Source organism: Xenopus tropicalis, chromosome 2, assembly GCF_000004195.4.
Source record: "Xenopus tropicalis strain Nigerian chromosome 2, UCB_Xtro_10.0, whole genome shotgun sequence".
NCBI classification, from domain to species: Eukaryota; Metazoa; Chordata; class Amphibia; order Anura; family Pipidae; genus Xenopus; species Xenopus tropicalis.
In genome coordinates this window covers 119,953,141-119,969,303 of record NC_030678.2, presented here as the reverse complement: position 1 = coordinate 119,969,303, position 16,163 = coordinate 119,953,141, and the positions used below count along the sequence as shown (strand labels likewise).

The 16,163-nt window shown below is 37.4% G+C and overlaps 1 protein-coding gene across 3 annotated transcripts in view; it reads right to left on the bottom strand.

Annotated features, from left to right (window-relative positions):
• Window positions 1-16,163, bottom strand: part of fgf14 (fibroblast growth factor 14) — a 343,788-nt gene that overhangs the window by 141,046 nt on the left and 186,579 nt on the right. Inside the window, exon 1 of one of the 3 annotated variants that reach the window (NM_001142824.1) lies at window positions 1,586-1,778. The exons of the other annotated variants lie outside the window; for them this stretch is intronic. Within the exon in view, the coding sequence (NP_001136296.1) occupies window positions 1,586-1,778 (193 nt within the window). Of the gene's footprint in view, window positions 1-1,585; window positions 1,779-16,163 lie in introns of those variants that run through there. 3 annotated transcript variants of the gene reach the window in all.

Genomic DNA, 16,163 nt, shown 5'->3' with positions numbered 1-16,163 from the left:
TGTAGTACCATATATTTTCTAGGTGTCCTTTACAAAAAAATATTTATGATAATGATAAACATATATCATTGCACACAAGAAAACAGTACATTATTTTGAAATACTAAAACTACAGTACAAAAGCGGAGTATGCTATGAAAAATATACTTTAGACTAGAAGATCTTCACACCATAAATGGTTCTCGGTAAATGCAACCTGTTAACCTTGTCTAAGATTAGGTGCTGTATTTTTTAGATGTACTGCAGGTTTTTCAGCTGGAAATAATTAATTTTTTTATGAGACATACAGAAGATGTCAGTGATGGGGTTAAGTATCCCTACCAACCCTACTGTGAGCATTTCTTGTGAATCAGACACATGAAACAGTCCTTTTTTCACAATATTTCCAAATGGCTTCACTCCTACGTTGGGGATAGTCATAAATTAAGCAAGGATGAACAATTTATTATTTGTTTAATCTCATGGTTAATGATTCTTTACATTAGTAATTTAAAAGATTTATGCATCTAAACCTGCTTTAACTCTTAAATGTCAAAGTGAAAGCTGGTGCTTTTAATTATTTAAAAAAAAAAAAAGGATTATTGAGTGAAAAACCTAATTCAATATTTACCTGAACCTACTTGTAAGGGGCTTATTGTACAGATCCTCTTTGGTATACTGTGCGTTTAATGTATGCATTTATCAGAGCTGTTCACGACTGAAAATCAGAACTCCTGTGGAGTAAGTCAGAACACAGTGGTCCTGATAAAGCTCATTCATATTCATTAATACAGCTGTCTAACATTAATACAGGTACAGACACTGTACTTCCACAGGTTTGTCACTGTAATTGTTATACAGAGTCTTAAATGCTACAGCAGTTCACTGAATGAGTGGTTCTCATGAAGTGCTATAAAGTTTCATAAATTGTGACATATAAAGACTTGTTATGCAAACTGTATATAAATGTATATCAGGTATATACATACGTTTCATAGCTACTAATATAGTTAGTCTGGAATTAAAGTCAAATTATATGCCTTCTCTTCTGTTCTACTGTTTTATTAACAAGTTATTGTATAAGATATTTTATTTAACTCCTGCCCCCAACCCCATCAGACTGAATCAAGAGAAACAAAGATAAACAAACATACATTTTGGGGACCTGACTGAAGTAAATGAGCGAGCCACAAATGAATGCACATAGACAGAAAGTTAAATACTACAATGCAAGTCATAAACTGCTTGCTAGTTCTTTAGACTTTAGTGCCAATAACCCTGGCACTGGATGTGTAATCTAATACAGGCTAAAAGGCTGATTTACAGTATAAAATTAATCTTCACGAATACTAGATTTGCAATTAAGTTGGAAAGACGGACAACAACAACCCATCACATTGATCAGTGGAAAATGGATTTTGTGTTGAAACATATTACAGAAATATACATCAGGATATAAACAGAACTACACAACAAAGGGTAAAGAGACACACTACGGATTAAGAAGGATGAGCGCACACATTCTGCCATTGGGTGCACAGAATCCAAGAGAAGGAAAAAACATAATGTAATCATGAAAACAGCTGACAGACACAGACCAACCGACCTTGCCGTCTCAGCCTTCTTTTTCTGAGGCCAAAGATTCGCACTTTGGAGAAAATATCCACCAGGTTCCCATTACAAAGGCCTCGATTTTTACTAGGGCTGCTGCGCCTCTTGCTAGCGGAGGGACGGTCCAAGTGCTGCTCCCGTGCCTGTCGCTTTTGTCGGATCAGTCCACTTGCGATAGCTGCTGCCATGCCACCTCCCGTACACGCTTATCGGGCTGGGAAGCTCCGAGAGGGAGGGGCTAGCAGAAAGTCGTGGTGGGACACCCCACCAAGTTTTTAGATAGAACCCAGATGATCAGTCTGTTGGAGCTACAAAGAGCAAAAAAAAAAGGGGCTCAGCCCCTCTGAAGACAGCTGGACATCTCTCTGCTCCCTTTGTCAGATCACTTTATACAACCAGTGGTGAAGTGGGAGAAAAGAAACTGTGCCAACCCAGAGTTACTTTCCTTTAGAAGGAGAAGTAAATATACAAGTTGAGCAAAAGTACAGTATATGTATGTATATGTATTTATACATACATATATTTAAATAATAGGAATAAAGCAAAAATATTGGTATGTTCCAAACAGAACTTCGTTAGCAGCTTTCTCTCACCTCTTCCGCTGAAGAAACTGGCATCTATGCTTGTTGGTAGTGCAAAGCTCAGAGAGATGGGGGTGGGCTTAGCTGGTCTCCTCAGTGCCACCCACACACCAGACAATGCCTGCTTCCCTATTTCAAGTGAGCTGAAAAAGCAGGATGAAGAAGATGGTTAAAGAGAGGAGGAAGGAATAAGAGGAGGAGGAGGAAAGAATGGGGAGGCAGGCTTCCCTTTTGAATTAGCATGGCAATGGGTAGCAGGTAAACGAAGGCTTAAGCATCTGAATCAACAGCCTTGAACTGCTGCCTCTGTGTATCTCCGCAAGACCATGCTTCGCGATCCTCTCTGATTTCAGGCACCAAGAAGCACTGCATGTGAAATCAGCATCAGGAGGCAATCTTCTTTCCTGCTCATTCTCTAATCAAATCATTTCTCCCCCCCTTCTCTCCACCCCTTAAAAAAAATAGCAGGAATGAAAAAGCAACACAGCTTTGTGCAATTTTCTTGAGAAATTGCTAGTTTCTAGCAGATCCAAGCCTCTTGCTCAGTTGGTGTCCTTGATTGTAATGCCTCTCTCCCTAGAAATTAAGCATGCTTAACTGCAATCTTCTGGCTGGATTGCTTTTACATCTTGCCGAAAAATAGGTAAGCTAATTCTTCCAGCAAACAAACTGCCTCCTATGTATTGAATTGCTAAAAGCACTGACCATATAAAAGTTATCAGTTTAGCCCTCCTGGTGTATTAGAGATAGTCACTCTCTTTGTGCTGACAATGTGCCGATGTGAGAAATATGTGCAGCACAGGATGCACGGCACTAAGCTGAAAGACATCAACACAGCATTAGAATGATACCGTGTGAGGATGCCACTGGCAAAAAACTCATGCATAACAAAGAGAAGACTAGCTTGTTTTAAAGAAAAGGTAAAAACAGAGGAAGCATCTGACAGCTACAGACAGATCATCCCTAGCAGCTTTAGCAAATCAAATTCACAGGAGTGACATTCTTAGACATCTCTATCGAACACTGCCACACACACAATGGGGTTTGCTTTGAGAGCATAAATATGAAAAATGACCGACACAAACATTTTTGCTCTAACAGCTCTTCATCAGTCTGGATACAGTTTCAGAAGAAGAGTTTTCTCCTTTGCTTTTCTTGTCCTATTTACATGTTTCACTGTGAAAAACGTGTGACTAACTGAGGTGCCATAGCAAAGAGAGGAAGCTTAGTCGAACAAATGAAAAAAGCCAGCTTTCTGCTTGGATGGATACAAATGATAAACAGAGTGATAAAAAGGAGTAGCTTGGAGTGCTGTGAAATAAACACCTACTGTGTGAATATCTTGTGCACTCCGAGTTCTCCCACACAGCACACAGGTTGAATTGTCAAATGTAAACAAATGCCAAAACTCCAAAATCAAATACAAAACTTTTCCCCTTTCATCTGTAAGCACTCAAAAGCTCCATCCTGTTAGGTTCACAAAGCCACATAAAGAAGACATTATTGATTATTTCCAAGCCAGTCAACTCCCTTTCAGGTGGAATTTGTGTGTACAAAGCACTGCTGGGCTGAATAGATTTTAATAATGATTTAGGATCAGGGGAAAGTAGAGCAGCCTGGCTAAATGTAAAAGATCTTATAGAGAATAGCTGCCCTAATGGAGGGCTGGGAGCTGTGCTCAATTAGAGCTTGTTTCCCTAGATTTTTCATTTTTAAAACCAGTTGGCTTGACACATCATAATCTATTTTAAATTGCATGCTTACAAAATGACCGTAAATCTGGAGATTAACAGTACAATTTAATGAATCCTGTTCTGTATTCCTAGTTGAAGACAGTGTCAATACCTTAGGGTGTTTGAAGAATATTCTGCATATTTGAAGCCTTAAACCCATTCAGCACCAAGGACAGTTCATTTAGACAGATTTGCACTTAACCCCAGTTTCAAACACTGCAGATGTTAATTACATTTAACTGCCATGAACACATAAGAAATTATATAAAGAGTCCTACCTTCTTAATCTATGGGATTGAATTAAATATAGCTTTGATTAACAAATGTGTTTGTGTATATTAGTGTACGTACACACACACACACACACACACACTGCTGCAAAATGGAATCACCTATTTCTGTAACTGTTGCAAATAAAGGCTTGGAATTAAAACTGGATGGTTAGATTTACATTTTTGCTTCTACAGTTTGTGATTCTGGTAAACGCTATTATTTTTCAAAGGAAACTCAAGAGAGCCATCTGCTGTTTTAATGTATACTACAACAACTACATAAATGGCATATTTATTTCAGAGTGCACAAGCGTAAAGAAATTAACAGCATATTGGATTTTTTTGAAGCTAAATACTTACATATAATTGCTAATTTCCTGTTGATATACTACTATAATTTTAAAATGAGGGTAGTCATATAATTAATAGGTTTACATGCTAAATCTACTAAATGTTAAAAAGCATTAGGATACCTCACATCCTTGAACAGAATGTGCAGAAGGTCTCCTTGAAGAAGACTATTATGGGTAAATAATGCCCATTTACTTGCACTACCCATTAAGAGAGGAATGGTAAGCCAGGAAGAATAACCAGCATCACGGAATAAAATATTTCAAATAATAATTATACTTTTAAGAACAATAATCAAATTAATTACAGTTGCTTGTATGTCAAAATGCCATTGCTGTTCTTGAAATAATATAGTACCCAAATCAGCACATGTTGCATTTTGTCAGATATGCGCCATCTCTGTGTTTTAAAAGGTTATGTAACAGGAACTCCATCTGTGTAAGAATTGTTATTGGTAAGGCAAAGCTGTTAAACAGAAATCTGCATTATAAGCTGATAGCAGAAACATTCTGCCATGGAGAGTTCATGCATATAAAATTGCATATAAAGCAAGCAATATACAAGCATAGAAACATAATTCTTTCTATTATGCCCAAATGTGATATATATTTTATTGTTTTTTATTTTTTTTTCCCCTCAAGGAATGTAAGAATTGCTGAACATGTGTATAAAGGTGGATAGCAACCTCTTTAGCACTGTCCTTGTTTTTGCCCTGGGCAGAACTTATGGCCAGTTGCTAGGCAGAAAAACAGAGAACATGAAATAGCTGGAGAGTTTGTGGATTTAGAATATAGGGTAAGTAGGAGTGATATGTTCCAATAAGAATTATGAGCTAGTGGTGAGAGAAACAACTGAGGACTGTGTAAGAGCATGTTGTGCAGTCGGGTGTATCGTGCCAGCTAAAACCTAATAATTAAGAATGGTTGACCTTACAAGACCTAGGCATCACAGATATAGAAGACATTTGCTAGGATGCCAGCACTTTAGGGCTATCAAGGGGCTCTGTAACCAGTGAAAAAAGAAGGGGCTAGATATCAGTTACTAATGAACACAATTGGCTTCATTTTGGCTCAGTGAGAGTTAAATTACTTCAGGAAATGATTAATTTGACAAGTTGCTATGTTATCTACCTGTTCTGAGTGTTATGGTGTTATTTTCTACTTGGATAGCATTTTATATTAACATGAGCACTGTGGTAAATTATGCACTACTTCCCAGCTTCCTTCCTAATTTCACTTACATAATGGTCTGTATGTGGGAGTTGGATTCTAAGGCTGAAGAAGAAAAAAAAACTGTGTGTGATAACGCTTGTCATGGTGATTTTAACAGCTTGACTAATGCTGCTTTGCTAATTGTGAAGTGTTCACAACCTCTTTTAAAGGGGACCTGTCACCCAGACATAAAAATCTGTATAATAAAAGTCATTTTAAAATTAAACATAAAACCTAAATTCATTTTTATATTAACACATCCAAATCCATTATAAATACATTTAAAAATCCCAGCTGTCAGTCATATATTGCCTGCCCTGTCTCTATGCCTTAGGCATAGAGGTGAGGTAGACAATTACTTTAACTTTCCATTCAGCACTCACTTTCCCCCTCCCTTCTCACCATCTAATTGTGTAGCCAGTGCATGGGCATGGGCATCTGGTCCCCCATGCTGGCACATACATGAGATTTTGGGGTGATACAAAGCTTTCCTTAATAACAGTGTCCTGCTTGCTGTTATTGTGTAATTCCAAGACTGAGGAAAACAAGGTTTATATTATTATATATTATAGTGTAAGTGAAGTTTATTTTGCTTGACACAATAGTAAAGAATACGGAATTATTAGGGTGACAGGTCTACTTTAATATCATTATCATATTCAGTTCTATTTCAAAACAAGACACAAGCTATAAAAAAAACGAATTGAACTAAATTCAATAGGTATGCGCTATGTTTTGGCAATGTCATGTATGTGTGTTCCCTAAAACATCATGAACACACACAAAGACACACACACCCCTGCAAAATAGCAGGTTTTTGTTTAATAAAACAAAATAAGCCAAGAAAGAGCCTTTCAGGACTTATTCCATCTTTATTGCAAAATTGCCATCTATACAAAGAAGTAAACAAATCAGAAACATTTTAGAGAAACAAGGAAAAGCAAAAATCATACAAAAACCTGTTGAATTACTGTGCACAACCTTTAATAATCAAGGATGTGGCTGAACAAGAGGCCCACAGCAGCATTATAGGAGCTGCAGGATTTCTTGGCAAGTACTTCTTGATTGACAACAATCAGTCATAGTCTTCATATTTCTGGGTCCAGCTAAACTTTGTAAAATGGTATACCCAGTCACCCACAACCATGTGGAAAAATGTATTATGGTCTAATCAGACCAAAGTTGAACTATTTTGCCATAATTCCAAAAGGTATTATAACCTCCATTTTGGCTCAATAACTGCCTTCTTGGACTCTCTCACCCAGAATGGGCCTTTACACCTATCTTGCTGCTAAACAGAAAAATAAAAACCGAGGGTGCCAGAGGTTCTTGTAAACAGCAACAACACAGAATAAGTTTATTGAACAATTTCTTAGAGTCAAGTGGTATAGGCAACATCACATGCAGAGCACAATACAGGCTGACACTCCCCTGAGGACAGACTGGGCAGAAATCTCACTTCACCTCTGTGACACCTTATAGTGGCCTGGAGGACTTTAGGGAATTCCTTTATCCTAATTCCCTATCCACTGGGATCCCTTCAGTCAATATGGCCTGAGAGAGATACCACCAAAACTGCAAATCACATGCTGAAGCTCAGAGCTGCTCTTTCTAGCTCAACATACATTCAGTGGAAATGAGATTAAATAATGATGGTGAGCACATGTGTAAGGGCATATTTTAGTTACATATTTGACACAGGCATTGGACTAGGATATTACTAAACTTGTCTAATCTTATGAAGAGTAAATGCAAAATAGGCATGGCAAAATGATCTTTGCAGTCTGTGTAATTTTGCCATAAGTTTGGGCTAACCGTAGAATAAATTAGGGCCTTTCATTCCTTAGGGACAGAGTGTGCATAATACACAACTTAATCGCTATTGGTAATGCAGTCTTCCCTCAGTGTGAAATCAAGGGCATTCATATATGCAAAATAAGTGTCAGGTAATTTTGCAAAGCAAGTAACACTACTGCTTTTTTCTGCTTGTTTATGCCATGGGGCCTGAATTATGTGCATTTTGAATTATTTCTCTCCCCAGTCAGCAGAGAAATGGAATACTGAGTGCAAAGCAATAGAGAATTCTACAAGCATCAAAGACTGTCTCATTATAGGATTTTTGGCTTTGCTGTTTTTTTAAACATTTATATTAACCCAAGTAAATGCTAAAGTAATTAAGCATTTGTGGGCAGTCATTGGTACCTAGCTACCTACTTGTACTAACAATGTTGTTGATGTAGTGATAGCACTATAGAAATTAGATGTAGTAGGTGGACACTACATTAAACACCGTACAAAGGTTTAGGCAAGAAGTTGCTCTCTCACTGGTGAGACCAGTTGAATGAAAGGAGGTGAATTAATTAGAAGGGCTAGAACTATACATACTTAAATCTTAAATCTAAACTATATTATAGTATGTACCATGGGTAGTACATACTTTATGTTCTAAGTATCTAAGTTTATGTGTAGTTAGGCAATTCTCTGTGCTAAACAGACAAGTATCGGTATATAGCAAGTTTCACACAACTGTTTAAACTATAGCTAAGACTAATTTTATCAGCAGCAGTCTAATTCTTATTTAAGTGCATACAATTCCCTGAATCAGATTTAGCAATAGCTAGACATGTAGATTCAATTAGTTAAGTAAAAAGGAGCCAAAGGAATTAAACACCAAATGTAACAAAAAGCACTTAGTTTGCCCAGAAGCAGTAATCCATAGCAACCAGTGTTTGCCTAGCAACAGGTGACCACTAAATGCTACCTGCTGATTGGTTGCTATGGGTTACTGCTCCTGTCAAAAGCAGAGAGTGGCAAATTAAGGGATTACATATCATCTAGCATGTTGCACTTTGCTATATAAAAGCTGCATTATAACATAGTTTTAATGGAACATTTAGGATATACTGTATATAGTATTACTACTGCAAACTTGTTAAATAGAGTGTGCTTGGGGTATATAGTGACTTACCAAGTGGCACAATTGAGTCAGAAGAAGAGGGCAAATAATTCAAAAACTATAAAAAAATGAAGACCAATTGAAAAGTTGCTAACAATTGGCCATAGTGTACCAAGGGGCATGGAATTTGTGGACGTCTACGGTTAAATGTATTAATGTAAAACTCCTGCTATAATAGAAGATATAAAGGAGAGAAGATGGTGATAGGAATCAATCAGTGATTTAGTAGATGCAATTTTAAGCATATTCAGCATCTTTTTTTCCCACAATGCACCTTTTACAGAGTAACTGCATATGCAAATGAGGGATTCTCTTGACACAATTGCACTGCTCCTATCATACCTGCATCTGATTTGCCAAAATTAATGCAACTGTGCGTCCACCTCTTTGCATATTGGGCACAATTATTACTAATATTTTATTAAGTCTGTCTGGTGTAATTTTTGCTGTTCAGCATTGCTTATACCATGATTCAGATATTCAATCTGAAAACAGTCATGGGCAAATACTGTAGCCACAAAAAATTTTATTAATTGCTATCATAAAGCACAGAGGGGTGTTCACCAAATGATGCACTTGAACTGGAGAAACACAGAAAACTAAGTGGCTGGGGACTGCAAAGTGCTACAATAAAATACCAAAACTCGGAGCATACAAAACTGGAGTTATGTGTTAAAATTTTAGATAAATGAAAGTATTCCCATGTTAGTGCTTTCCTTGCTAATATTACTTTCTCACGTCATGCTACATAAAACACAGTCTGCAAGGAAATCAATAGCACATTCACATGGTAAGCCACAGGGTGCTAGCAAGGTCAAACTAATTGAGATAGACAGGTCTGGAATATTACATATAAACACTAATGGCAAGCTCACAATCCAGCAGCTCATTTTATATCTATTTAACAAAAGCATAATGGTAATTGGGATTTTAGATATGGTTTACCACGTTTGTAATGGGGTGGCAATCACCAGCACAAGATCTAGCTAAAGGTTATTCATTTGATCACCATAGATACTAAAGTTGGAAAAAAAATAAACTACTGTAAAACTCACTTGGAAGTATAAAACCATTAATGCTCATGACAATTTTCTACTCCAAATCAATTATATTACAGGTATGGGATCCCTTATCTGGAAATTCATTATCCAGATAGCTGTGATTTATAGGAAGGCCATCTCACATATGCAGTAGGCGCAGCTTACTTGCACCAAAAGAATAGGGCACCCAAGTCACTTTAATGCTGGACACCAGAAAAGACTTCGAAAAAATCCGAGCCAATTTGCAATAAATAGAATGCTGAGTTGCGTCCATTTTGGCAAATCAAACACGACTGCAGTAGGCACAGTGGGCAGCAATGATGTTGGAATTCTGGGGGAGAAGGTGTATTGTAGCAAACAACATGGAGATTGCACACTGTGTCAAGTTAAGTAAAGCACCCTAACGTTTTTAACAGTTGTTCCAGGGAGTTATTCTGAAAGCTTCAAAATATATTTAAATGTTTACTCTGTATTAAACCCTAGTAATACAGTAATCTCATTATTTGTGAGATCAGGGATAGGCAGTGATGGGTGAAATTTTTTGCCAGGTATGGATGCGCTGTGAAATTCCGCATTTCACCATTCACAAAACTGCTGCAAAAAATTTGCTGTGAAAAAAAATTGCGAAAAAGTTGCGGTTGCATAAAAAAAAAATCATTCAGTAGCCGCATTTCGAGAATTTTTTGTGTTTCGCTAAATTTTCAACAGTTTTGTAAAATTTTTGGCAAAGCAAAACGGAACAGATTTACTCATCACTAGGGATAGGGCCAGCACTCCATCTTTATAAGGGAATCAAGATGGTGCCAAGAGATAGAAGAGAAGTGGCACATTAGCCAATCACATTTTGCTTGAATTGCTGTCTGTTTGGAACATTGGTGTTTGAATCACAATCTTTACATACAGATACCTAGAAGTATAATGTAATACTTTTTGGTTTCTTGGTTTGAATGGTTTCTATTAGTTTTAGTATTACACTTTTATTGAAATGAGTTTTGTGACATCGTGTGAGAGCTGTTTTCAGCACACTAGGGAGTCATTTCTTTCAAGCATTAATTCCTAAACTATCATAGATTTGGTGTACGGCTTGCTACAGTATAAGACTTGGAAGTACAAAGCATCCGCAGTGGCTTATTTACAAAGGAGGCACAAAGTTAAATCTGGTACCTTTTCTGAACTTTACCACCAATTCGCTATGCTCCTTACCCATTATCAGATTATCTATGTCTTTAATTATTGTGTCTGTATTTGTCCCAGCACTGTAAATAGACCTGACAATTCATCTCTTTAAAAAACTACACGAAGAGATCACTCCAGCGAGACTTGCAAATCCAGTTAGGGATAATAACAAAATAACTGAAGAAAGAACTTACACTTAAACACCCACAAATGACCATTATAGCCACTCCAACAAAACAGGTTGCCCTTAGTTCAGGAAAGTGCAAAAACTACCTATGGCTTAGCTTCCCTCATAAATATTTTGGGAGCTCAAACAAATGAATATTGAAAATACAAGTGTATGTATTGTTATAAAAAACTCACATAAAGCCATTACAAAGGTAATTCATACCAAAGGAGAAGCGCCGCAGATTTATAAATATTTTATATTTACATATTTTAGAAATAGCCCCTGAATCAGGTTATAATTCATTGCAAACCCATCTGTAAATACCATTCAAAGGCACATTATGGTAAATGAATTTACTGCACATATATTTGGCACATATATACTGACATTTATTCCACATAGAGCCAATTGTAGCATGTGTGGGGCTCACAAAGAAAAAGTTAAAACTCTGATTCTGTATAGTCTGTATGTATGTTAATTAGAACAACTATGCACAGCACCAGAAGGGCTGTAACAGAGTGCATGGGCTCATAATATGCTTTTCTAACTCATGCTTGAAGATTTAATATGTGGGATCATGGGAATCATTTGCCACACAGTATAACATCTGCCACTCTGCCCATGATGCAGTGCAAATGATTAGACTGCAATACAAATTTATTTCTATATAAAAGTCAAGGGTTCGCCAAGTTCTCTGCCTAGCATGATAATGGAAGCCTGTGGTCATTTCTGGCACACGGAGATAAGCTCTTGCACACACTATTAACAGTTAAAGCTCTCATTTTCATTTTGTAGCAACAGTCAGATTTAATTCATTCTTCGCCCTACAATATCTTCAATATGCTCTAAAAATACTCTCAGGGATTGAAAAGCTGTAATGAAATGCAAGGGAGGAAATGATATTATCAGTAGGCCGTACCTAAAATGTGTGAAATTCAAACCAAGTCCCTTATCTGACATTATAAATACTAAACCACACTGTTGTCTAGCTGTATGGCCAAATGGAAAATAGCATTTCATTCAACCGTTTCCTGCTTTTTTCATCTGGCTTTTACTATAAGGAAAACAATATAAGTTACAGAGGTAGCAAGTTCCCATTAATTAGACATTACGTTATGATATGACATGTTTTCTATTCCCAACAGTTATTCTAATACTGTAAGTTCTACCACTGTTACAGAAGATCCTTTTGAATACGGATCATCCATCACTTCTTCTAACCTTCATTTTTTGTTTTTGCTCTTGAAAAATATCCTTATAAATGGTGAATAGTGATGTTATTAGTTATATTCCATACTTATTGATGTCACATGCCTCACTGAAACTTATTATAACAAAGAATATACTACCTGTTGTAAAATATGAGGATATAAAAAGTCACCCTCATAGGGTCAGGCACTCTACTGAGGCAGCTAATGCATGAGTATGCACTGATTCCATGTTGTACAGATAGTCACTGTCCTCTTACAAACACATCATTCTCTGCCATGAGTAGCACTACTATGGAGGTATGCCCAGACACACAGTGCTAGACAAAGGCTTATAGAAATTCCCTAGATAAACCTTTAGAATCAAGGAGGTTTTGCAGACGATGCCCTGGTGTAATATTAAAGAAACCTGTACCATCATATAAAGTACATGTTATTTCTGCAGTTGGGGGTGGTGTCAGATTCAATGGCTCTGTAAATATCTATATTACATACAATCATACAAGCATAGTTATGGCAAAATAGCAGCTTCAAAGCACCCAGAAATCAATGTCAAGTTCACCCGACAACACCATTATCATCACATATCTATAATGTGGCAACATATTCCACAGCATAAATTCTGAGCCTTTCCATTAACTGTAACCCCTACTATTTCAGGGAAATTCAACACTTAATTTATGAATTAAACAGGCCCGGATTTGTGGCGAGGCCACAAAGGCCCGGGCCTAGGGCGGCATAAACATAGGGGCGGCATGCCGCCCCGCCGCACGCAAATTTTTAAAATTTTGCTCCCATACGGAGCAATGGGGACCTCTCCCCACTGCTCCGTATGGGAGTTTTAACTTTGGCGCATGCGCATGCGCGTTAGCGCGGCGGCAGGGAAGGAGGAGGTGGTTTGCGCATGCGCGCTCGCACGGCGGGTGGGGGCGCCGAATTGGGGCGGCCTCGGGGCGCGTCGTTTAGAAATCCGGCGCTGGAATTAAAGCAATGTGTAGTAACACTAGACACGTTGTAATAGGTACAACTGCATGCAAACCAGCTGAGTGACTAATAAATATATTATATAAGGGGAACTGTATCTATATATATATATATATATATATACACACACAAATACTGTATATAGCATAAGAGTCACCTTTAATTTAACATATGACAAATTATAGCACAAACAGTTTAGCTAAGAAGGTCTGGGTTGGGTGATCCTTGTGTCAGACCTTTTGGCCTTGGGCAACTCAAATAAATGAGATTATAGCATCAGCTAATTGCATTTTAATCACAGATAGAAAAAAGAGACATAAATATTTGAAGGTAATTGTTTATATTACAGTGTATCTAGAATGCAGATGAATCATGTTCCATGGAGAATAGAGTGAATGGGGCTATGTCCACTTCTTTCAAAAACAGCAATGTCCTTATATTATTCCCTTGCCACAGCAGGTATATAACACCTGTATCTCTGTTCCTCAGCACCCAAAAACTTACATTATCACCTCCAATAATGTAAGTAGTCTACAGCCAAACATACAGCCAGTACAGCAATACAAAACTTTAACTTTTTTATTGGCTGTCTAAACAAAAATGTTTTTTTGTGCAAATATATAAACTGTGTGCAAAAGCCTGAATATTGTGTGAGAAGCGCCCTAATACGTACAGCCAGAGGCAGTAGAAGTAGTCATCACAGCACTCATAACTGGTAGGATTACTTCACCTACTCTAAACATTGTTTATATTTGCTTTATATCTGCATATAACTACTATGAATTTGTTGTGGAGGTTGGTGTACCACAGTTTGGAAACCATTACCCTGATATTTAATAACATCTGTGAGCATAAAAATCCAGTCTACAGTAGCTGAGACATCTTATTAGTATGAATCACTTCCTTGCCAAGCTTAAATCTATTGATACTTATTAAAAAAAAATCCCACAGTAATTGCACTGAACTTACCACTCTGGAGTCAATAATAATAGTTCATATATAAGTAGAAAGACTCTTAATAAAAACCAGATTTGGTAGCACCATAAACTATTGCAGAAGGCAATTCATGTTTAGACTGTTTGAATAACATTAAATGTACCCATATATTGGTCAGAAATACTCTTAGTATGTTAAACGAACTGTAACACCAAAAATGTGTTTTCAAGTAATAAAAATATTATGTACTGTTGCCCTGCCCTGGTAACATTTGAGTGTTTGCTTTAGAAGGGATACTATAGTTTACATAAATAAGCTGCTGTGTAGACATGGGGGCAATCATATAGCCTGGAAAAAAGGAGAAAAGACACAGGTTACCTAGCAGATAACAGAAAAAAACCATTGTATTTTACAGAGTTTATCTATTTTCTACTGCATAACCTGTGCCTTTTCTCCTTTTTTCCAGGTTGAATGGCTGCCCCCATGGCTGCACAGCAGCTTATTTAATATAAACTTTAGTCGTCTTTCTGAAGCAAACACACCAGTTTTGACTGTTCAGGACAAGAGTATATGATATTTGAATTACTTTAACACATATTCATTTTTGGTGTTACTGTTCCTTTAAAAATTGAAACCTTTAAAACATGAAAAAGATGTATTAAAACAGTGAGGTTTTTTTGCTCAAAATAAGTTCAATTACTGTAACTATTCCTTTTCTGCAACTTTGATCTAGTTGCAGTTTCCCTTTTTTCCAGCAGTGGGCAATGTTCTTCCACTTATCGGTATAACAGGCATAGTTATAATGATTTCAGGAGAATTTCTTCAAGGTAACCACTGCAAAGTGCCTAAATGGATCACTAGCATTCTCTAGTGCTGCAATCCTTAAAACAGATACAGAGAGATATACAGAATTTGCAATTTTAAGACTCTTTATTTTTGTATTTGTGAGTAGTTCATTTATTGTAGGACAATATATATATAATAACAAGTCAGCAGCTTATTTAAAAGCAATTTGAATTTCCAGAGTGCAGGACAATGCATTGGTGGGAGGTGCACAATAATGCAAATATATATGGATTTTTTGAGGTGTAATAAAGTTTCCAGTTGCTGTTGAATGAGCTGTGAAAATGACAATGCAGTTGAACACTATTTGAGGGTGGGGTTTCAGGAGCTGTAGTATAACATTTAAAATAGCCATCAGTTATTGAAACCATTAGATCACAGTTTGGAGAATTATTTTTCGCAAAATAACCCACCTAGTTAGTTAGCTGCCTGTGCAGAGATCCTGAACAGTGACGAGCGAATTTATTCACCAGGCATGGATCATCAGGCAGGTTTGATTTTTCCGTTGGATCGGGGACCGAATTGGCTTGTTGATGCGGTCCCAAAACCGACCGTGCCTATGCTCGCTGTTTTAATTCAATCATTTGGCCCTAGGTGGGCATATCGGGAGAACACACCTAATTGCTTTGAGACAGTTACAGCACAGAACCCACTACCCCCACCAAAATATACTGTCTCAGCAGCATACATCGGCCCCCACCCTATATAGTCAAAGCATGTCACACACATTATCCCCCAGGTCAAAGTAGGACAAAGTTTAGTATAGTTGCCAAAGTACCAAAACAATTAGCAGAAATAATGACAGACTGCCATCCATCCCTGACTGCCCTTCTAAATGATTCTCAGACTGTAGCACCTGCTTCCTGTACCAGAAGGCAGATGAATAAAATCCACTGGCACAACTTTGGCGGCAAGAGCAAGTCCATTTTTTAGTGCAAGGAGACAAGTCAAAACCAGTGCAGCAACTTCACACCGCTTATCCCACTCCTACTTGATGACATCAAAAGAGCCAGTAGCAAGCCAATCATTGTGCAAGGGCCGTGGGGTGGCCACAACTTTCTGTTCCATTGGCCAAGCCAACACACGTGCACAAAAAATATATCTCCCTGAGAA